This window comes from Bicyclus anynana, chromosome 5 (genome assembly GCF_947172395.1).
Source record: "Bicyclus anynana chromosome 5, ilBicAnyn1.1, whole genome shotgun sequence".
NCBI lineage: Eukaryota > Metazoa > Arthropoda > Insecta > Lepidoptera > Nymphalidae > Bicyclus > Bicyclus anynana.
This window is the reverse complement of record NC_069087.1, coordinates 3,491,298-3,515,691: the sequence shown is the minus strand read 5'-3', so window position 1 is coordinate 3,515,691 and position 24,394 is coordinate 3,491,298. Positions and strand designations below refer to the sequence as shown.

General features: G+C 35.5%; 2 protein-coding genes and 1 long non-coding RNA gene across 8 annotated transcripts in view; all 3 read right to left on the bottom strand.

Moving 5' to 3' along the window:
• LOC128198118 (uncharacterized) overlaps nt 1-10,180 on the bottom strand; it is a 57,246-nt gene extending 47,066 nt beyond the window's left edge. The window contains exon 1 of the long non-coding RNA XR_008250862.1: nt 10,015-10,180. This is a non-coding gene — a long non-coding RNA (uncharacterized LOC128198118). The remainder of the gene's footprint in view (nt 1-10,014) is intronic.
• Nucleotides 1-24,394, bottom strand: part of LOC112048448 (rho GTPase-activating protein 23) — a 472,444-nt gene that overhangs the window by 191,266 nt on the left and 256,784 nt on the right. The gene's annotated exons all lie outside the window — the stretch shown is intronic.
• Nucleotides 13,673-17,513, bottom strand: LOC128198117 (uncharacterized). The gene is made up of 2 exons (XM_052881754.1): nt 17,097-17,513; nt 13,673-14,702 (listed from the first exon to the last, which is right to left on the bottom strand). Exons 1-2 carry the CDS (start codon nt 17,378-17,380, stop codon nt 13,784-13,786), a joined length of 1,203 nt encoding a protein of 400 aa, XP_052737714.1. The 5' UTR covers nt 17,381-17,513; the 3' UTR covers nt 13,673-13,783.

Below are 24,394 nucleotides of genomic sequence, written 5' to 3'. Positions count from 1 at the left end.
TACACTCGCTAGAAACACTTTCTATTAGGCACTGCCTGTCCTTGTCAACCTACCCCTAGTTTCATTAACAACCAAACCCTAACTGAAATTCGTCAGTGTTTAGCAGTGAAATAAGCGTGAAGGTAGTACCTACTTCACTAGACAATATATTCTATCGTGATCTTAATAAATGTTCTAATGTTGAAAACCTACTCTATGTTAACTTTTTGATGAGTCTACTAATAGGTTTATCTATTTGAGACCTAGTAGATTTTCAAACAAGGATGATACTAAATAATGTTACAAAAGTTGATAAAGCTCTTAATATCAACTATGTACATCTCAAAGTTCAGATCATCTATCTAGCTATTACTATACTTAAAGTTTAAAGATTATATTAGTGATTCAAATGTCAATGACTTACATGAAATAAGGAAGTGGAGACATTCCCAGAAAGTTATCGGATAGCTGTTCTAATCTGGGCAGATTGTCGGGAAGCATGAGTTGCAAATCAATAATGAAAACGCATCCTATTCAATATGAGCAACTATTTATTTCGTGACATTAAACATTTTATAGTCTAACTGCTTATTCGTAGATCGTTTCAATATTGGAACAGTTAAATAAAAGTGCCACTGTTACATTAACACTAAACTTTTTTTTTTGACGGCCTCCGTGGCGCAGTGGTATGCGCGGTGGATTTACAAGACGGAGGTCCTGGGTTCGATTCCCGGCTGGGCAGATTGAGATTTTCTTAATTTGTCCAGGTCTGGCTGGTGGGAGGCTTCGGCCGTGGCCAGTTACCACCCTACCGGCAAAGACGTACCGCCAAGCGATTTAGCGTTCCGGTACGATGCCGCGTAGAAACCGAAAGGGGTGTGGATTTTCATCCTCCTCCTAACAAGTTAGCCCGCTTCCATCTTAGACTGCATCATCACTTACCATCAGGTGAGATTGTAGTCAAGGGCTAACTTGTAAAGAATAAAAAAAAAAAAAAAACTGCTCACGTCTCTGGCTTCATTCTGTTTTTATATTCTATAAGAATAAACGTAATATATTCACTTTGGTTACTAACCTACCTGTACTTAAAAGAGACGAGGACGTAGTTGTCTTTAAAAATAACTCATGAATAGCCTATAATAAATCGTAAGGCAAAGGCATTAAAAAACAAATAATATAACCATTTCAACATTCAAATGTCTTAGTTCTTGTTCGCGGAGCTACCACGGTTTATTTAGAGGAGTTGTATCATACGAAACCTTTTTCTCATAAACCATACTCAATGCAAACTCAATATTTTAACTGTGAAGTAAATACGCCCTTAATATAGTTGTTATTAGAACTGAAATTGGATCTACCGTCGAGGTGCATGCGAGGAATCGAGCAAATATTACATCGTCAAGTTGTCTCGAATAATCGTTTTTATTTTGTCCCGGTTATAGATCATAGGAACTGTAAAGACCACTTTGTTTTTATCACATCGTCGCCAGCCACATGACAATTACTCATCAACGTGACGCGACATCATTTTAATTTGTGATGTACGATGAGAAAACTCTAGACTTATTGGACACAACTCTTTATGAGTTGTATTAATGATAATTATATTTTTTTAATAACAATGAATACAATAAGGAACTTAAGCTAACTTATCCTAATACCTATACAAATCATGCCCACGAGGAATGGTGGCAAAAATAGTTGCTGCATTTCTGCACTGGAGAGCCAGGCTGATCCTTTGTGCAAAAAATGAGCCAGCCCTTCTGTCACCAGTTGAGGCAACTAGCCACGGTGAAATGATTCGAAGAATATTTTTTCTTTACTAAGGCAATGCGACTCCATAGCCCAAGGGCATTTATATGTAACTGTCAGTCAGAGAAGCATACTTGTGCCACTTACCGGTTTAAGCCTTTTTTTTGCAGCTCCCAGTCTATCCCAGTCCCAGTCTAGTCTGATATATATGACACGGTGCTAATGTGTCAACGCATGTAGCGTCCCACATTAGGACCCGCCCCATCTCCCAGGGAACCAGCGTCAATCCATCAGGTCATTGCCATCATCCCGACTTATTTATTCCTGACGGCTCATTTAGCGCAGGAATATTTATGGTGGCAAGATTTATGATATCAAAAATAATTCGACAAAGTCAATGCGATATTATGGGAACCAAGTCTGGAACACTAGATTCTCTTTTAAGTTAAGGTATACTATTTTGCAAACACTTAAAATTTTCAATCAGTTATTTTGTGCAAGTACCTAATAGATAATCTAAATCATGAGTAATTTGGAATTTTAGATCGTATTGTCACCTAGAGATTTATTTGTCCTTTGAGAAAACTTTAACTAATGTAACGAATTGAACAAATGAACAGATTAGAGTAAGTAGGTGTTGACAAAATTGGCCCATTTTCTTGTTACTGCAAGGTTTTTGAATAAACTATCACGCGAAACATAGTCGCTCTTTTACAATAAAGTTCTTATAGTGTACATACGAGTAGCAGAACAAATTGGCTTCAATATTTCTCGTCCTATTTTATGACTGCGTTATCTTTCTTGAACATACTCATACACCAAGACCGATGTTAATATACGAACTATCAAATTTTACGACGTAAAACCTCTCCTATCTACCTTAAAGTACGGTTGAAAGGCCGATTTTATGGACTTTCGGGAACTCTTTCTGGAGCGCAATGCAAATGCGGGGTGAAGGTAACGTTTTACGATTTAAGATACACTTGGTATAATTTTAAAAGCCAAAGTTATTTATCACTGTTTTATTCCTTAGTCTGAAATTGTTGGCACAAATTCGCCAAAGCGATCGCTTCTACCTAAAATAATGTTTTGTATTTCGATGTTATATAGCAATAATTACGGCAAATTTTTAGATGTGAATAATTTCTTTAGTAACTTTTTTCAATCAATCTCTCTGATGTTTTCAAGATGATATGAATTCATAGATTTCATATTTTTCCAAATAACCATTTAGTTTGTCCTATGTATAACAACAAAAAATAAAATTATAAGGATGCTCTGTAAGTTTTAAAAAGATGTTGTCTTTTCAATAACATTATAAAAAAAAATCTTTCAAAAGTTATATCACAGGATACTTATACCTTACTTATACTTTCTGTGTTTTGCAAACGTTAAACATTACTCACACTCGATGTCACCATTGATTGATGGTCATTAAACACGTTTGATCAGCGCGCTGATTCAACGGTGACGTCACTCCGATTCCGGGGCACCTACCCATCGCACATGGTGGACACACGGCATGTCCTGGTCATGTGCTAAACATAGCACAACACTCTCTAATACAAAACATAGAAACCGCATACTCATGTGTTTCTTTGCCTAGTTTCATTTGTGCAATAAAATTAGGGTCACCTTCATTTAAACTTCTTTGTTGGTGTAGTCAGCCTGTCTATGGATCATTTGTGTCTATATCCTGAGTCAAAATATTAAGAAGGTATTAATTCTCAGCGCCACATAAAACATTGGTAGCGGCCAAGTGTTGGTGGTGTTACAACTTCATGGTAAGTAGAGCAATTTTAGAAGTCGCGGTCGGCTCCGGTTCCGGTAAACTTCTGGTTTAAACTTAAAGTTTAAAAGGAAGATATTCCGTTATGGGGGCAAACTTTAAAAATACGAAGCTTCAAAAATCATGAAAATGTTTTTTGTCAAGAAATTGGTTTAAATACAATAGTGTAAAATTGGTTAGTGGTTTAATTCGTGTCTTTTATTATTACTAACAATAAAGATATGACGATGTCGGAGCATTTACATCGGTGCGTGGTGTCCGGTGTCACGTGCTTTTGATGGTGTGATATGATGACGTCACAGCGTCCGCACCACGTGCTCATATGTATTGAATGGTAACATTGTCGTTCGGTGCATTGTAATTGTATGCTAAGTACTTAGATCATCTTCGATCTTCGTGCTGCTTTGTGAATGTCTTTTACGAGTACTTAGGTATGCAAGATTAGCATGTCAATGCGACGCCAAATAACACATATTGTGCTAAATATAAATTGTATACAAGTAGAGAACTATACAATTACTTCATTCTGATTCCAAAATAGGAAACCACTCTTCGTGAATTAAAAAAAAATTGTCACGACTTCAAGAAGGTAAAATTAGAAGTTTTGAAAATCCCTCGACAACCATGAATTTAGCTATATAGAACACTACTATTATAGTTATGTATATGAGATTTTCTTTTGAGGTGAGTATTGCTCTAGAATAACTACTACTAGGTGTATTGATTTCAGTTAAGATGAGTATTATGAGAGTGAAGGAATTTTTCCTTCACTCTAGAAACTCTTCACATTAGAAAAACGCTGATTGGCAAATTGGATCTTCGGAATAGAGCTAAGAACCATTTCGATCACGTAGATTTCAAACAAAAATTGTAGTATAATCGTAACACGTTATATTTAATACTCTTTTTACAAGAGTTAAAAAGGTTTTCACTCTTCTTTTCAACATCACTGAATTTACTTAATTTTGTTACTACTCGTATAATAAATTTCCAAGATTTTTAACGTCGACTTCACACTGTCACTGTTTATCTATAAAATTTAGTAGTTGTTTTAAAATATATACTTCTTAATTTTGTAGGTAAGAATGCTCTTAACAATCTGAGCGTTCCAGTCATACGGTGAAAATTGAAAACCTTGAAATTAAAATACAAATGAAATTGCACAAGCGTTTTTTTACTCAATAAATAATCGATTACTGAATCGAATGAATAAAATCAGCTATCCGATCACATACTTGCAATGTACTGATAAGTAAAATCGAAGGTAATGACATAATGAGGGTAGGTACACATCGTAAATTATGCGAAACGCTATAAAATGCATAAAAACAAGCAGTTTTAACACCTCGGCGCAGGGCTGTGATAAACGGTTATTGGCCGTGTCAATTTAATATTGAATCGATCATTTTGTGTTTGCATATAAAGGAGGTTAAATGTCAAAGAATATATTTATCGGTATGAAACAAAATATTTATATCTTGAAAACTTGTAATGTACGAGTAGGTCTGTTTGGATCAAAAAATTATAAAAAAATAAAATTCTGTACTATATAGTACAAATGTTAGTGTGTATGGGCTGGGGATTTAATGCGATGTAGCATTCACTACCTACTAATGTAAATCTTTTTTTTTTCTAAATTTAAAATAGTGAAACGAGTGTTTAATCATTCTAAATAATTGGTAAACACTATTGACGTATTCTTCTTTGTCGCTGCGCTCTTGACAGAGCGGTCGTGGTCTTTAGGACGTGTTGGAGGCAGATGTAATACGCCTCACGAGCATTGACGTATTATGCAGGTGATAATATTCATTATTTACATAGAGGTTTCATTAAAATTTTCAAGAAATTATTTTCAGTCAAAAATAACTTTTTGTTCGACTGTAAGGAAATTTATCTTTTGTGGAAATTTTTATTTTCAATCCAATGACAAGGCAACCCTACGTATTCGTGCGTACGAACACATCACTATATAACATAATCACGTTTGCACCCAGTTTTACGGCCTGAATGCCCGTAAACAGGTAATTTAAAACTACCAACGATGCTGCGGTAACGTTTATACACACTTTTCGGAATAATAATAATATATGACAAACAGAGCCGAACGAAATGGTAGCGAAATTTTTGCATTAACACGATTTTTAAAATAATTAAGAATCAGTTACGTCATAAAAACAGTAGTAAAAGTTAATTGAAGATAAAACATCCGCGTTTGAACTCAAACAATCCGTAAGTATCTACTTAATTATTCAAATTAAATTACTGTTTTGAAGTCGGGCGAGTATGGAAAAGCGACGGATGTATATTTTGATAACCGACCTACAAATGCTGACTTGAAAATAACACGATCTTTTTATTGTTTTTAACGATTATATCGAATCAAAAATAACTATATTCAACAAAGTAAACGACAACAACAAAGAATAAAAAGCCATGGTAATCCTTCGGCGCTATTAGCTTATACAATGGCGCATCGTGCTATGTTTTAATTTAGTTAGGTCACAAAAGATAACCCCGACAAAAAAAGTAGTTCTATTACTTAAACAATGGCCAACGGTATTTTTACAAATAACCATTTAGCTGCATTACAACTATTCTTAGATAACAAGATTGTTCGAAATAGCGTTACATTACATCACCTTGGAGCGGAAATGTTACAGGAAGTTGGAGTTTTGTAAGCATAAAAGTGAACTACGAGCCGTGGACTATAATATGTTATTAGGCGGGAAAGTTTTTGTTATGATTAGCGAAATTACAGTGCCTGTTATGAAGACTGTTTGTTGTTTCTTTTTTGTGATATTGTACATCATAAAAACCGATATACGTAAGTCTGTGATGAACGAAATGAACGTCAAAGCAACGAGATGCTTGCACAAAGTAATCTTTAAATTCTAAGTGATAAAGCACCAGGGGTATTCACTATTTTCACTATTTAAAATTGTCATTTTAATTTTAAGATGTGAGTAAATTAGCTTTGAAATTTTCAAGGCCTTAATATTGCACTTAATCGAATATTTTCTGGAACACAATGATGGTATGCTAAGATACGTTTTCCTTTAAAGTTCATTGACCATCAACGGAAGTAAATCAACAGAAGAAATTTTTTCATTTTTGTTTCTCCAACCAACTTGGAACGAAACGCTTGGAATCGATTTAGCTTAAAATTATAACATGATTTGCCAAAATTTGTCCAAAAATAAGCTAAATCTGCACGCGACAGTGCTATTGTACTTAATGTAGCGCAAGCTCGTCTATAAAAACGTAGAAATAAAACAGCACAGTCACGCTTTGCCCCGAGCGATGACTCTCCGTAACTGCGGTTGCACAATATGTTTATATGAATAATCATTGTTAATTACTGTGAATTGAACCTCTCCGCAGTTTAGTTAGAGCCTTTTTCGAATGTTAATAGAACTTGCTTCCGGCGTAAGTACAACAAAGTCTCATTAATTTTTAGGATGTATATCCTAAAAATTAATGAGACTTTGTTATTAAATTACGGCAACAGCATTCGTGTCTGCATCTCTGGCAATAACGGCTTGAGTGACGAAGACAGTCGCTTAACTTTTTGTCTAGATGTGATCGCATTAAGACGTTCTTATTTCTAACACTTGATTTAGTCATCCAAAAAATAATTCCAGACTGTTATTTTGATACTAAAGATATAGATTACATTTATCAGACATTACAGGTGCATCAGTGTAGTGATGCAATTACTATTTTGTTCAAATGGTATACCATGAAATATGAACCTAACAAAGTTTAATTTCGTGTGAAAAAGGTATGTTTATACATAGCGCTACGAGTAGTTAGTAATGTTATAAGAATGGATAAGAACAGATCATAACAGTTACACTGTCGTGATAATTGATCGCGTGAGACTGCACCATCGCTGAATAACTTTGTTAGAAGAATTTTTAGACAGAGAATGAAGAATCTATTACGAAGGTGACTATTTAAGTTATACATAACAAACATATGCGGTCATTGTAAACAGATACAAAAAGCAAATATAATTAAATATTCATTTAACAAGAAACTAATATATACTCGTAAACCAACAAATAGCCTTCAAAGGTCTATCATTTCCAAAGAAGACATTTTCCTCATAAACCAGAGTTCAATCCACTCCTGTCAAAGGTTGAACGTACCTTGTAACTATACATCGTTAACGCAAAGACGACACTCATGATCCATTCAGTATCTATTCATCCGATTCAAAGACTGACGCGTCAGAAACCGTAAGAAAGAATGGAAAAGTAGAAAAACTTCATAAGCGTGAAAAGACGCCATCAATCACCCTGGACGTGCAATGAAAGGCTCATTCAACTCCATTGCACGTCAACACTTTCACTGGCTTCATTATTACCATAAATCATCAGGCACGTATCAAACCACAGTCATTTTGCGGTGGAATTCAAGGTTATGATTACGACCGGCGTAATAGCACGTAATTAGAACGCAGAGTAGAGCGGCATAGACTAAGATCGTAGACTGAAATGTTTTATATCATCGACCACTGATCTAATAGGTATAGTAGGTCAAGAGCTACAAACTAATTCACGGAGGAGATTCGGAAAACTGCTGCTTGCTTGCTTGTGCTTTAGAATACAATCGTAACAATTTATGGAACTAGTTATTAATATATCATTATTTTGAAATAAAACACGGCATTCACCCTAAAATAGATCAATCAGAATGCAAATGGTTTAATGGTTTAACTTTTTGCAAACGAACCCAACAAGCTTGTTTATTCCATAAGGAAAATCGGTTGTCGTCCGGTCTACAGAATTCACAGTCTACGATGAACATATTTTACAGACACTTCTGAGAAATTTATGGAATAATGTTTTCAACAAACGGTCCGCGTTTGTAATTTGTGATCGTTGGACAAATGGACTTTATTTTGGGAAGTTCGAGGTTGTAATTTGTGTTAAAAACTGTGGCATCTGTACAAAAAATTTTCGTAACACTACCATTGTACTATTAAATAAAAACATCGTTTCGAAATATGAACATGTCAAATCTACATTCAGTATTCACACACCTAACCTAGATACGACAGGTTTTAAACTTCTACATTTTGTATGCTCATTAAAAATAGTTAAGTTAGATTGAGAGTTAGATTAGTTTGCAGTTTTTGCCAGTATAACGACTTGAAGGTCTTCGTGTTTTACAATAATGCAGCACCGTGAATATTTCTTTAGACTTTCACGATTCAAAATAATGAAAAATATTTCTATTTAAAAATAGCTTAGCAAATTTTAACTTAATTATTAACTAGCGGACGTCCACGACTTCGTCCGCGTGAAATTAAATTTTTCAAAAAACCCGCGGGAACCATGGATTCTTTCGGGATAAAAAGTAGGCTATGTGTTAATCCAGAGTTAATCCAAATCGCTTCAGTACCTAGTAGCGGCGTTAAAGAGTAACAAACATCCATACAAACTTTCGCGTTTATAATATTAGTAAGATGTAAAGAAACGGTTATTTATAACAACGTGTAAATTGAAGTGTTTTCTATTGTAATGCTCCAATGCGCCAGTTAATGGTACTGTAATGAATAAAGATGACATGCCACTTTGAGGTGATTAGCATCGTGATATAGACTTAGCGCCTCCGACGACACTGGTCCATCAATTCTTGAACAGTGAATCATATATCTGACGATCTGTCGCAGAATACGAATGGACCAAAACAAACCCAGTTATGGATGAATCACAATGACTTCAATTATTAGTATGAATCAAGTGTTACCAAACTGTAGTCGCACGTCAAAAATTAACACTTATTTCGTAACCGGATTGATATTAGTAACTCAACTGTAGATGTATTACATTACAAAAAGATGAGACAATATAGTATAATATTTTTCTGATTAAGGCTTAAAAATGTTCAAAGTAGACTAGCGGACGCCCGCGACTTCGTCTGCGTGGAATTCAGTTTTTCACAGATCCCGCGGGAACCATGGATTTTTCCGGCATGAAAAGGAGACTATAATCTATCTCTACTTCAAATTTCAGGTGATTCGGTTCAGTAGACGAGGCGTGAAAGAGTAACAAACATTCATATCATCAAAAACATCAGGTTTTCGCAAATCTCGGGAATCCATGGATTTTTTTGGGAAATAAAGTAGCCTATGTGTTAATCTAGAGTAAATTTCCATTCCAAATTTCAGCTAAATCGCTTCAGTAGGAGCGGCGTTAAAGAGCAAACATCTAAACAAATATACATCCATACAAACTTTCGCGTTTGTAATAATAAATAGGAAGTAAGTAAGATTTTACCATATGCGTGAACTGTTGACTGATATGGTTTAGGAAAAAGTTTGTAAATTTATGTACATTAAAAAAATAAAAATATATAGATAAAAAATTAATTCAATTTCATAATCATTATTTACAACAAACAGAATAGAGACTTAATAAACATGCAACAAAAACGTGTCAAAGTTAATCGCGGTTACGCAGACTTTTGACCTAAAAGTGACTCACTAATTTCATTCATCCATTTTCGGTCGACAAACAGTGACGTACCTGAAACAACAAAAACATTCATCAGTTACAAGATTACAAAACTTTTGACGTGACCCAATTACTTCTGTAGAACTTTTTGGTTGTTGATGTTTATGAAAACAAAAAATTTGTGAAACTTTAGCAATTCAAGTTTACACAATTTTATCGAAAATTAAAGTTCACTAGATTTGAATAATTGAATGTGAATTTGAGTAAATTCATTTACTCAAATTCACCCACACATTTATTTACTAATTTAAGCATATTTGACTTTTGCAGCTCGTCTTATTTATAAATTATGACACTTCATTATATGATTACAAAAATTATATAAAATATAATCACCTACTGACTCATTGCAGAATTCACTTATTCGCAAAACCAATTTACTGTAGAATGCATTGCCTCAATTATCATAGCACAGAAACCTTAAAGGGCATACAATCATAAAATTACTGATACAAATAAGTTTCAAATTATGTCTTGCGGTTATTTCAATCACAAATTGTCAATTACCCACGACTCCATCGTGACTATGCAGTAATGCTATTATGGATTTGCAATATGAACTCCGTATGGCGATGCCAAAAAGCTAGCGTTAGCATTTCTTATGATAACTACGTCCAGACAATCTCTGACTCAGACAGATCACCAGGCTAGACGTTTAGTATTAGCTTAAATAAATTCGATCTATTTAAACTTGAGTTGACTGTAGTTAAATCTAAACCTCTATATTATTTAAACAAAAATATTTTTGTTTAAATGCTTGATGGTTTAAAACGTGCTTACATATAATTTGTATTTTAAGTCTATATCAACAAAGGTTTATCACAGGAAGAAAACATCGTACAAATCGATCTTTGTAAAACGTTTTCCCTTGAAATAATTGTTTGACATCCATATCATTGCGTAATTTGACGAAAGGCACTAGAAGAGACAGATCATCATCTTTTGTATTTAACGAAAGATGGCATATCACGTAAGTATAGATTAGACTAGACACTAGTGTTGATATTGTGCAAACAATACCTTTATTATATTTCATATTTCAAGAGTCCACATACTTTAGTGAAGTAGAGAATCAACACATATTGTTTATTGAAATGTATATAGCAGGCATACTTTTAAAAGTTATACAAAAAGTGAAACTTAATAACAACTGTGTTCATTACAATAATAAGTAAAATCGAAAGCGAGATAAATCTAATCCATTGAGAAACGGACAAAACTCGAAGGAGATTTTAACACAAGATAAGTATGATCAATTTGAAGTGATTCGAGAGAGACCTTTTAAACAAATGTGAACACAATTGCTAGTAAAAGGAGAGCACTTTGGGTGCAAGTCACTGCAAACAATGGTCAGTGCGAACGGCTATGTACTTGAATACAAGTTACCCAAGTTATAAGAGAATAGCGGATTAATTATTTTTATCGAATGCAGTAGCATTTACAAAAATACTTCATATTTAGCTAAAGCTCTAATTAGTAGAATAGATGCAGTAACTAAAATTATAATGATTATTAAAATATATTAAAATACAACTATTAATGCATCCGAAATTCCTCTGAAGGTAATAACTTCAAATTAATAATAAGCAGAAGTGTAAGCAAATTAAGAAGGTTACGTAGTATTTCAGCATGATAATCATCGTCCATGAATATTTCCATCACAAGCGGTTTACCCGTACCAAGAAATTGGAACCGTTGGAATAATCAAAGTAAACATTTAGTAGAAAATTTTTGAGTTTAGTGAGCTTCATTCACAGGAATTCTTGACTTACTGTAAGATTTACAACAACAATAATGACTAAAATTATTATTATAATCATTTAAAATACTAAAGGTAGTATTTAATAATAACGTTTATGAATTCTAAATACATTAGTAACGCTCTCTTGTCCTAAAAGCACAAACTAAAACTACCTTCTATATTTAACATTGTATCAACCTACTCACATGATAAATATTTAGAAATTAACAAAAGAATAAACAGCTATAGAAGATTTCTTAAAAATCTTCACACTTCTATAACTTGAAGAGCATCCAATACAGTTCCGATAGTGCGATAGAGCACAGCTGTTACGAAATAATCCAGATACGATCGGACTTTCGAGATGTTTGGGCGACGTTCAGTTGGATAACAAAAAGTGCTATTACGTAAAGTCAGTTTATCATCTGGCGAGCTTTCTTTCAGTCCGAGCGACTGCAATAGGCGTCTTTGTGACTATTATAACAATATTTATTTTACGTAATTACATACTACGGGCAAGTTCCTGAGGTAACATTGATATATGAAGCTGTTTCGTATGAATTCGAAATACATCGAGCACTATTTATGTGCGATTACCTAATGTGGCCACTGGCCTCAAAGGATGAAACGTTTTACCAGGAGTGAAGTAAGAAAAAGTGTTGCTTTAAATATATTAACCATTGGAATTTGTCAATATTTATAAGTTACCAAGTAATGCTTTAATGAATACGATTAACGATGCTCAGATACTTTTCCTATATAGTTCCTCCTTCATTCTTTTACCATACGCCAGGCAATGCAGTATTCTGCACGTTTATACCGATTTCCTGTGGATGCGTAAAAAAGATTTGGTTCCCTTGGTTCTTACAGCTGTAGTTTTCCCATTCACCTACGAGTATAATGTGTGTATCTTTAAAATACTGCAAGAGCGTATAGGCACCTAGGCAAACGTGATCTTCCATAATCTTCATCTTCGCTCACCGTCAGGTGTGATCGCAGTCAAGTACCTACTAGCCTATTACACAGCAAAGCAAAGATAAAATAAAATAAAAAAATAAAATAAATAATAAATAAAGATATAATAAATTTACTAAAACTGTTTTACTTCTACACCTTTATCTTCCTAGCCTTCATTCAACTATCATTAACATCTGATAGTGGATGTTAATGTATTCAACATTAACATCCTAGGCCTCCTCCTAAGATCCTCAGCCTAAGATCTCTCTAATAAGGAGGGGGGCTGGCCCTGTAGTGGACCATAAAATAGGGTAATAATGAGATCTTCCTAGCATTTCAAGTCACTGATATCACTAATTTCAACTGTTTTTGTAGGTTAAGTTAACATTTGTGGGAAAATTAATAATTCCGCAATCCAGGAGTTCCAGAGGTACCCCACAATGAAAAATTATTCGAAAGTAAACGTGCGGCACACGGGAGCCGATCGTGAGTCACGCGTGGCCCACAGTAAGGGCGCTTTTAGTGTCACGCGGATTTGCTCACGCACGCGGGATTGGCCCGCATGCGTAGCATCCGCAAAGAACAATTTCATATAGGTATCTATTGTAAAGCGTGATAAACGCACGCGGGACGCGGGGCGCTGTGCGGGGCGTCACCCCGGTGCGGGGTATCCGCATGCGTAAGCGCTGCCTACAACTTCAGTGCCCATTTTAGAGTCGAGCGGGGCGCACGCGCCGTATTGTACTACCGAAATGAAAATTGATACAGAACGAGTAATCATTGAAGTTCATCTGCGGCCCGTTTTGTGGGATAAACGCAATGAATTATACAAAAACAGGGACGCGAGGGAGGCTGCATGGAGAGATATTTTGAAGGAATTGGCACCTAACTACGAAAATTTGAGCGAAGAGGAAAGAAAAGTGGCGGGTATGTGTTTGGTTCATTATTTTATTTATACAAGCATCATTACTTTATTAATATAAGCATAATTATTTAATTCACAAATAACATCAAAAACCTTCTAAAACCTTTTGAGTTTAGTTAATTAATTATATATCGGTGTTGCCAGGAGACTTTTCCTTCATTGATAAAGTAATCTGCAAATATATCTCTGATATTACTTGCCGACGTATTACTACTTTCAGTCTGCTGCCTGGGTAGTGGTCCCGTAAAACCATTTGTGACAAATGTATGGCTGACCATGTAGCCATCCCGTTTCCTTATGAAATTGTGAAGTAGACATGCCGTCTTGACTATTGATTGTGCTAGATCTAACTTGACAGTCATGGATCTGTGAAATATTCTAAATTTATTTGACATAATTCCAAAAGTGCATTCTATGTACCTTCTAGCTCTGGACAGACGGTAATTAAATATTTTCTTTTTGTAAGGTAAATTATCACGAGCATAAGGCCGCATCATATGTGATGATAAACCAAATGCCTCATCTCCCACTATCACGAACGGCAACTTTGCTCTTACACTAGATGGATAAGCTACTTCGGGGCAAATAATAGGCAACTCTTGCGGGTCAGGGATACCCAACGTGTTACTTTCCAGTTTCGTATACAATTGACTCCTTCTAAAGATGGTTGAATCGGCGTTGCTTCCACTGGTACCGACATTAATATATGTAAAATTATAATCAGCATCACACATTGCGAGGAGCACTACAGAATAATATTTCTTATAATTAAAATATAGTGATCCACTGTGCGGCGGCCGAATCACTCTTATATGTTTTCCATCAATAGCACCCAAGCAATTAGGAAAATTTGTATATGTGAGAAATCCCTCTGCGATTTCTTTCCATTTGATCCCATTAAGCTGTGGAATACATTCAGACTTTAGTTCAATCCATATTATGTAACAAACTTGTCTTACTATTTCGCTAATTGTTGCAATTCCAATCATATAGGAATAGTGTAGATCAGTGAATGTATTACCAGTTGCCAAATATCTGAAAACAAAAACAATATATTAATAATATGATAACATAATATATTAATAATGCTGACATCAGACATAAGACAGCATGCACCGCTCGAATTTTACTTCAGAAGAAAAATAAATACCCGTGAAAGGGCACGGAAGTAGCTAGCGCTAGAAGTTTTTAATTCGTTTTAACTACAGTACTATAGCTACGTTAGATTTCTATGATTTGCCGAAAATGTTATCATATCCAACTAATATCAGATTTGTACACACGGCCACAGATCAAGCTTCCCAAAACCAGTATAAACAGGACTCATGCGTTGTTTATTATCGTAGACGACTCGCCGCCCGGCGAGGCCCTAGCAAGTTCCGTTTATTGGTACTGGTTTTGGGTAACTTGATCTGAAACTGTGTGTACTTTTGCCACTTACTTATTATATTTTGTCATTTCAGACAAGAAAATACAACAACGCTGGCGAACAGCAAGGGACACTTACCATAAAGACAAGATATCTGAAAAAAATCAGCCATCCGGCTCTGGGAGTAAGAAGAAGAAGAAATATTCTTACTATGACATTTTGACTTTCTTAGACAGTACAACGGAAACTGCTGGAGAAGAGTCACTCTGTGAAGAAATGTCTGAACAAAGTAATTTAGAAACACCTAATGAGTCCACGCAACCAGGTACTTCACGTCAAGAAAGTTCTCAACTAACATCACAACGTAATTTAGAAACACGTAATGAGTCCACGCAACCAGATACTTCACGTCAAGAAAGTTCTCAACTAACATCACAACGTAATTTAGAAACACGTAATGAGTCCACGCAACCAGATACTTCACGTCAAGAAAGTTCTCAACTAACATCACAACGTAATTTAGAAACACGTAATGAGTCCACGCAACCAGATACTTCACGTCAAGAAAGTTCTCAACTAACATCACAACGTAATTTAGAAACACGTAATGAGTCCACGCAACCAGATACTTCACGTCAAGAAAGTTCTCAACTAACATCACAACGTAATTTAGAAACACGTAATGAGTCCACGCAACCAGATACTTCACGTCAAGAAAGTTCTCACCCAACATCAAAACAAAAACAAGTAAAATCTAAAAAGCAAGCACCATCTGAATTTGAGGCACAGTTATTAGAATGCTTAAAGTCTAATCAACTGGAGCTAGAAAGTGAGGATTTGGCTTTCTTTCAGTCTCTGCAGCCTTCATTAAAAAGATTCACTAGATATCAAAAACTAATGTTCAGAACAAAAGTGTTAAATATAGTTATGGAAATGGAAAGTCAAACACAACCTGCATACTACAGTCCCATACCTACAACAAGTTCTAGTGCTTTTACTGAGCTTGACAGTTTGTCACCGATAAATCAAGATTACCAAACCAATAGTATAATCCAGGATACTTCGAGTCTTAACGACAATGCTATTAGTTCTGCTGCAGTGAATGACAATGAAACTCTTATTTCGACTGAAAGCGGCTTGTTTAATATCACGTCTTATGACGTAATTTATACCCCAGCAACAACATCGTCTACAGGCGAAAGAAATGTCAACGCTCAGGATACAAATTTACAAAGAAATGAATGATGTAAAATTTGATTTTTTAATTTATGAATAAAACTCTTTTTATTAAAATGAGTACGATTAACTTTTTTTCTCCAGTTTCTCATTAATTGTATGTTTAGTCATATGAGTGCGGTTGTACACACGGCACAGATCAAGTTACTCAAATCCAGTATAAGCGGGACTCCGACGGGTTACCTAAGTATGATAATACGCAAGGCGCGAGTTCCATTTATGCTGGTTTTGGGTAACTTGATCTGTGGCCATGTGTACTTTATCAGATAAAAAAAAGGATTGTGTATCCACCTACGTTGAACGTACCAATCCCAAACCAATTAAGGACTTTTTTTGACTTTAAATTACTGTCATGTGCAAACCTATAACTTTTATCTATATTATAATAAGTAGCGTGTGATGAAAGGTAGGAATGATTCCACGTTAATGGTGACATTTTATGAGTAAAATAATCTTATTTTATGAAATTTCAACAATTAATAACCAATGACGCGTTACTTTACGATATTTCAAACAAAAAATCATTATTATACCGTTTATTTAGACTGGATAATTACTAGAACATGTGTTGTATGATGTCTCAATAGTTGACCACGATGGTCAACTACCGAAAAAATCATTGATTTGATTTTTGTTTAACATTTTTGCAGTTGACCAGAGTACATGACAAAATTTTTTTTTGCACATGTAAATTTACACATGACAGTAATTTGAAGTCAAAAAAGTCCTTTACTGGTTTGGGATTGGTACGTTTATCCTACCTGTTCAAATCCCTTTCCACTAAATCATAGCAGGAAATTAAATATTTAAAATTTAAAACTTACCTTAATGTAATAGCGAGCCTCTCAATCGGTTGTATTGTAATCCTTCGTAAACTGCGTTTTTGTAGCTTATTCTCAATTTTACACAACAGTTCATCAAAAGAACGAATGGACATTCGAAAGTAATTTTTAAATTTACGTTCATTATTTTGTAGTTTTCCAAAGTGTGTAACAAACGCCCCAGCAAGAAGCCTATTTTCAAGAAAGGGATCAACATGTACTCTTGTCTTCTTGTTTCGTCGTTTGTAAAGTATGTAAGCGATAGATATTCTTCTGACATTGATCATTTTTGAACACGTCTATACCGTTACGCAGCCCGTAGCAAACTGAAACTCATGCTGCGTATGATCCGCAGCGTGAAATTTTACGCATGCGGTCCAATCCCGCGTGCGTGAGCAAATCCGCGTGACACTAAAAGCGCCCTAATGCCAACATGTTAATTATTGTGACTTGTGCGGCTTTTGCGTTTTATTTACATAATCGTACATCATGCTAAACGCACTTCAAGTCACATTGTGCGGTAACAATGTGCTGGAAACGGCCAATGAATTTTAAGCGGCGGCAATATCAAATAAAATTAAAACGAATGGACACATTGTACGAGACCTACACTAATATACTCGTACGAGTAAGTTCGGCAATTCCCAAATGAGCATTGTAGTTCTTACGGATACTACAAAAATATTTAATAACGATCCTATTATCATCATCATCATCATCTTCATATCAGCCGATGGACGTCCACTGCAGGACATAGGCCTTTTGTAGGGACTTCCAAACATCACGATACTGAGCCGCCTGCATCCAGCGAATCCCTGCGACTCGCTTGATGTCGTCAGTCCACCTGGTAGGAGGTTGACTGAACACTGCGCTTTGTAGTGCGGGGTCGCCATTCCAGCACCTTGGGACCCCAACGTGCATCGTTCTTCGAACTATGTGCCCCGCCCATCGCCACTTCATCTTCGCGACTCGTTGAGCTATGTCGGTGACTTCGGTTCTTCTGCGGATCTCCTCATTTCTGATTCGATCACGCCGACATCAACAACAACAGCCACAATCCCATAAAACCTTTAAAGTTATTATTTTTTTTAATAGTGTCAGAGCTGTCTGTAGAGCTAGTTCAGGGAAGAAATACGAGTATTACTGATGTTTTTCATTTACTGGCGATGTAAATTGGCTTGACAATGTATGCCATAATTTGTCAGTCAAAGGGGAGTGTATTTAAGGAAATATCTCCGGAATATCTACTAAGTGAATAATTATTGTTATATACCACTACTTACTACCATAGTACTTCAAAGTTAATAATATTTAATCAATAAAATCGTAGATTATTTTGAATCATCAATAAGTAATTGGTTTTTATCTAGGCCATCTGATTGTTCCGTTATGTATTACTAAAATTTAGTTATATGGCAACAGCAAAACTTAAAATAAGAAAGTATTGCATATTCCCAGAAAATAAGTCTACTAAGCATTTTAATTCAATATTATTTTACCAATGCAAAGCCACGTTATTTCTGAAGGTCATAGACTATATGTATTGCTACGCACGGGAACAAGTACTACGGCGGTGAATCCGCAGGGCATGGGCTTGTTGCACATAGATGAATTAAGATGCTTGGAAGCCGTTAGATCAACTTCACACAGGAAGTAAAACTATAATAAATTGTAATGTTGTCATCAATAATTGTAAATTATAATATTGTATGATTTTTTTTTAAAGAGCAATTTGTTGAGCAAGCTGTTGATTTTCTTGCCGGTTTCTTCTCAGCAGAACCTGCCTTCCGAACCGGCGGTAGAATCTTTACAAATAGTCAACTGACGTATCAAAAGTACTTGTAAACTGAGCCTACTTGAAATACATGATTTTTTTTTTAAACGCACACTTATGTCAGTTTAATGCCAGTTTTTTCGTCGGAAACATATCCTTTGTAATGACTTTCCTATCGTTTTAGAAACGATCACTGACAACAGTAAATTCATCAAAATCTGTTTAAACACGTTCTGTAACATATAAAATCAAGTTTATTTTTAAATTACTAAATCGAAGAGTTTCCTTCTTTCGAACACACAAAAACACTTCATAAATCGTCGAGAATCATCATCAATTGTAGTCATGTAGTGATGCAATAAAATGTGTTCCGAATCGTGTTTCATTAGATAATCCATCAAGCCACGTAGTAATACGTCTTATCTGCTATATTAATGCATTCTGATAAACACACATTGGAAGCTAAAGGTTGCCGGATAACATATCGGGTTGCGGATTAACATAATTGTACATTCATCCATTCAACATGTATTGAGGTTGCCCTCACTAACAGTTATTATGTAGTGATTGAAGGCTCAATAAACAACTTTTATGCATGTAATGTATATTTTTAATTTTAATAACTTTATATTTATGAATTTTCTAATGGAGAACACACATAGTCAATGATATTGTCTATATTACATATAAACCTTGTATGGGTGAAACCGTGATAGTCCAGTGGATATGACCTCTGCCCCCGATTCCGGAGGGTGTGGGTTCGAATCCGGCCTGGGGCATGCACCTCCAACTTTTCAGTTATGTGCATTTTAAGTAATTAAATATCACGTGTTTCAAACGGTGAAGAAAAACATCGTGAGGTTTGCAACAACATGCATACCAGGGAATTTTCTGAATTCTCTGCGTGTGTGAAGTCTGCCAATCCGCATTGGGCCAGCGTGATGGACTATTGGCCTAACCCCTCTCATTCTGAGCGGAGACTCGAGCTTAGCAGTGAGCCGAATATGGCTTGATAATGATGATGATGATGGGTGAAACAGTGGCGTTTCACTTACTTACGTACTTCCAAGATGCAAAAATGCAATGAATCAACACGATAATATCCCAAACTGAGGGTCAGGGCTTATGCGAGAGCTTAATGGTACTCAAATTTTAGGTATGATAAATAATAATCAACTTTGAATTCCATTGTTGTTAGCACATTGAAACAAATTAAAGTCAAACAAAACATTTGATTGACATTAAATTATTTGAGTACCGAAATTTCCAATAACGTCTAATAGGTATCTGCAAGTCAAGAGTAAACCCCCATTCGGATAAGCGTTTTTTTTAACGGGCGTTAAAAAGCGTTCAAATATAGTATGAAGTTACATGAAGGTTTATTTCCAACTCCCAAAATTGAAAATGCAAACAAACGTCGCGTTTTTTAAACATATACTTGGGAATGCATTTGTTGTATTTCAACGTCCGTTAAAAAAGCGCTCGTGCATATGGGGGCTAAAGAGGCACTTTCTGGGTAAGAGCGTTTTTCACCATAAGCTGCATCATCACTAACTATCGGGCATGACTGCAGCATATACAATGAAAAATAAATAGAACAACTCAAAGCATATGTGAGACAAACCCATCAACACCGCCAACCTTTAGCAATTAGAAACGGCTTAACAAAACAAACGTTCAACAAGTTACAAAGTGGCATATAAAATGAATCAACAATACGAAATCTCAATTGCATCTGATACACGGCCGGTGCCTGCGACTTGATGAACGGTGGACACGCGACCGCTATGCGCCTGCGCACGATTTGGGTCAAGGCAGCTTGCAGGACTGCACCGAGAAGATTGTTACAAATTGCTGTTTAGTCCGCCCGTCGTTATAGTAGGGGAGACGAAGAGGAGATTTTTGGATTTACTTGAGCGCAGCAGATGAACATAACGGAGTATAGCTTGCACCAAGTATAAGCGTTTAACAGTACGTTTAGGGTAACCAAAAAAAAACTACTTCAGAAATACTAAACCACCACGTCATAAGGAAAAAGTAGGTTAGTTTATAGCTAAAAGGTGTGCACTGAGCATTCGAAATTCTAACGATTTGAGCGTAACGTAAGGGAATTGGAGCGTTCTAAAGTTACAAAATAAAACCCTTTAATCTGTCCTCGAGCCACGAGTGCGGTTAATGGATTTTTTAAGAAAATAATCTCCTAAATAATCGCTAATATTTTCTGACGATTTCAGTAAGCCGCAGTAATAAAAAGTCTTTAATCTCTGTAGTTTTTGTCTGCATTGCTATAAAGTATATAACCATTCATTCTATCCTCTAATCTACTATCTAACTGGGCCCCATGACGCTTTAGTAACTGCAAATTTCTCATCATGGGCTCCCCTACTATAAGTAAATCAACTTGGGATGTTGATTTGTGTAAAATGACTTTATTAGAGAGCGTGTTCGGTGCACAGTAATTGACACGTGAAAGTTGTCATTTAGTATCACCTGTCCTAAACGAATTGCTATTCGTATTTCTTGTTAGATCCAACCCAATCGTTAGAGCTAACCCAACTGGGGGTTTCGTAACTTTGCGACTACATATTTTTATTATATTTCAAAAAGGGGGTTCTGTTTTCGAGTCCTATATTATTTAAATGTGTGTAAGTAAATTCTTATGTGTGCGGTGCACTCTCAAAATGTGGTTTTAGATAATATTTAAATGCACATTTTTCAGAGAAGTTTGGCTTTTGTAGGAAGGCGGGTCGTTTTGTCTTGAAAATTATTATAATTACATATTACTTAACATAAATTAACCAAGCATTAATTACCTGACAGTATGATTACCACTGCCTATTATAAAATAAAAGAACAGTGAATACATATAACAATAAAACAGTGATATAGTTTATCGTAAATATAAAGTAGCCTTAAATTGTATGAAATATCTTCCCCAACTTTGTTATAAGCTCTTTGCCTGTAACTATCATATGAGTTGTGAAACAAGTTGACAAAATCGCAGCCGTAAGCTTATTATGTTGTCAACCTTCATTATGACTAACATAATTTATGTCGTCTCTTTTTGTAACATAACTTTTTACCCACAATGCTTTATTGGTATCTTTATTAAACAAGTTTTGGTACAAGTTGAAATCACTATAATATACACTAAAATACAAATTACACTAATACACTAACATTAAACCGTATTAAAGTTATATAAACCACATTTAAACATTTGTATAACGAAATCGTTATAGCCCAGTGGATATGACCTCTGCCTCTGATTCCGGAGGGTGTGGGTTCGAATCCGGTCCGGGGCATGCACCTCCAACTTTTCAGTGGTGTGCATTATAAGAAATTAAATATCGCGTGTTTCAAACGGTGAAGGAAAACATCGTGAGGAAACCTGCATACCAGAGATTTTTCTTAATTCTCTGCGTGTGTGAAATCTGCCAATCCGCATTAGGCCAGCGTGGTGGACTATTGGCCAAACCCCTCTCATTCTGAGAGGAGACACGAGCTCAGCAGTGAGCTGAATATGGGTTGATAACGACGATAACGAAATCGGATTCAAATCATATAAGGTAAGTTAACAAGGTAGATTGGAATGGAATACTAGTCACGTTTAAGAAAACGTGTTTTAGTTTTCCTTTTAAAAAATACATATAACTTTGAGGTCTAATCAGCTTGTTTACTTGTAAAACAAATTTGAAGTAGGTACACATAATTATAATGAATGTAAAGTTCCAAAAACTACGTACACATAATAAGGCTTGCATAAGGTTCTATTAGAAGAGAAGGTCACGCGTTGAGACGTCGTGTTCTGACTCTCACCTTGTTCTAAAAACTCTAAACATTATCAACTTTAATTTATATATTTAACTTGATTACTTTGTAGCCCGCAACTTAATGTTATGTTTAGGTTGTACCCAATTAGTTGAATGTGTTGTAGAGGTTATATTATGGCAATCGATGGTATAACATTTTTGAGCTTTAATTATTTCATTGTATTTTGTAACAATATGTAAAAGGTGGTTTTCCCTCAGGCTATGAAAATATGTATTTTTCCAACTAAGTTATTTGATGACGCTTAGCGGATAAAGTCCTATAAAAATGCACTTTGTGCGTGAAAGCTATGTGAGAATCAGCATGTATCAGAGAAAAACTCTAAATTAGCGCGAACCAGGAACCTATGTCAAGTAAACATACACAATTACACATATGTAACATATGGAATAGAAATATGCAATATCTTAATCATTATATATTTTTTTCGACAATATAAAAATCTCGTTCTCGAATGTGTAATCACGCACTCCTCGAAACGGCTAGACATATTTTAATGATTTATTGTACGTTTGATAGGTAAGAGAACGAGTATTTTTCGCCCTAATTATAATTATACTCTAGAAAAATACAAAATCTTTAAAATTCTAGTAAATGAATTCTAAATTAAATTCAGCAAGTATTTTTAAAAAATACTAGTGTATTTGGTATTGCCACATATAAATTACCATATGGCGCGAGTGTACAGTAATTTCAAAACGCACTCTTCCGTGGGAACAAAGAGAACAGGTGATATATCAACATGTGCAGTCACGCATTGTGAGTACAGCCTGTTTAGGAGCGGACTGCGGACTGCTAGTGCCCAGTTAAATGACCCACAGTTTCTAATGTGTTATTCATCATCATAGGGTGATTTTTATCTTTTGATGAGCAACTTTAAATATAGCAAACCGTTGACCATTAATGTGTACCGCACTCTTAGTATTGTGTTATTTTGGTAACTATTCTTCTACTTTAGATAAGAATTTTTCACGATATACTTAATTAGGGGTCACCATTTTATTTTGGTATTCTTTTCCTCAACTCCTTCTTCTTATCCCAATCAAATGCCATCAAACACACACAGCACAGCACAGTGTGCCATCTTTTCCATTTAAGAACAGTATCAGGAGTGTCTAATGGTGGACGTCCACATATCTGCATCGTACGTATCGGACGCATCTCATCAAATGGATCGTAGTATTCTTTGTATAGAAATTCATACAAGTGCGTCCACTGATCTACGGATAATATCATTACGGATATGACACGGATCGCACGAATCTACCGTAAAATGAAAAATCCGTTTGATGCGAAGCGTTCGAAATCTATATATGAAATATGTGGACGCTTATCGTTAGTTTAATATTTCATTTATAATGACGTTAAAGGTATAGTTAGCAAAACATACACAATTTTATCCAAACTAAACGCGAATATGTTGATTGAGCTAAGGCAAATTGATTTCGAAAATTATGTTTTTCTTTCAAATAAAGCCTTAAAAGAAAACGCTCGTCGTTCATCACTCAGCCCTCGCAAGACAGACATTCAACCGAAGCACCTACAGGGTCCGCGGGGACATTCCGGTGGTCGTTTGCAGACGGAGGGTGTCCGTCCAACTGTGTCCCCTGCGAGGGGACCTACACGAACGCGCCAAATGTTCCGAGCGCTTCCAAAGCCTGTGTCGTATAATTTCGTGATAAATATGTTATGATGG

What these genes read in the sequence shown, in the direction of transcription:
- LOC128198117 (XM_052881754.1), bottom strand. Translation starts at nt 17,380, where the DNA reads ATGATCAATGTCAGAAGAATATCTATCGCTTACATACTTTACAAACGA. An exon ending in AGGCTCGCTATTACATTAAG is followed by an intron (nt 14,703 to 17,096) that starts GTAAGTTTTAAA and finishes TTTTGTTTTCAG; the next exon opens with ATATTTGGCAACTGGTAATA.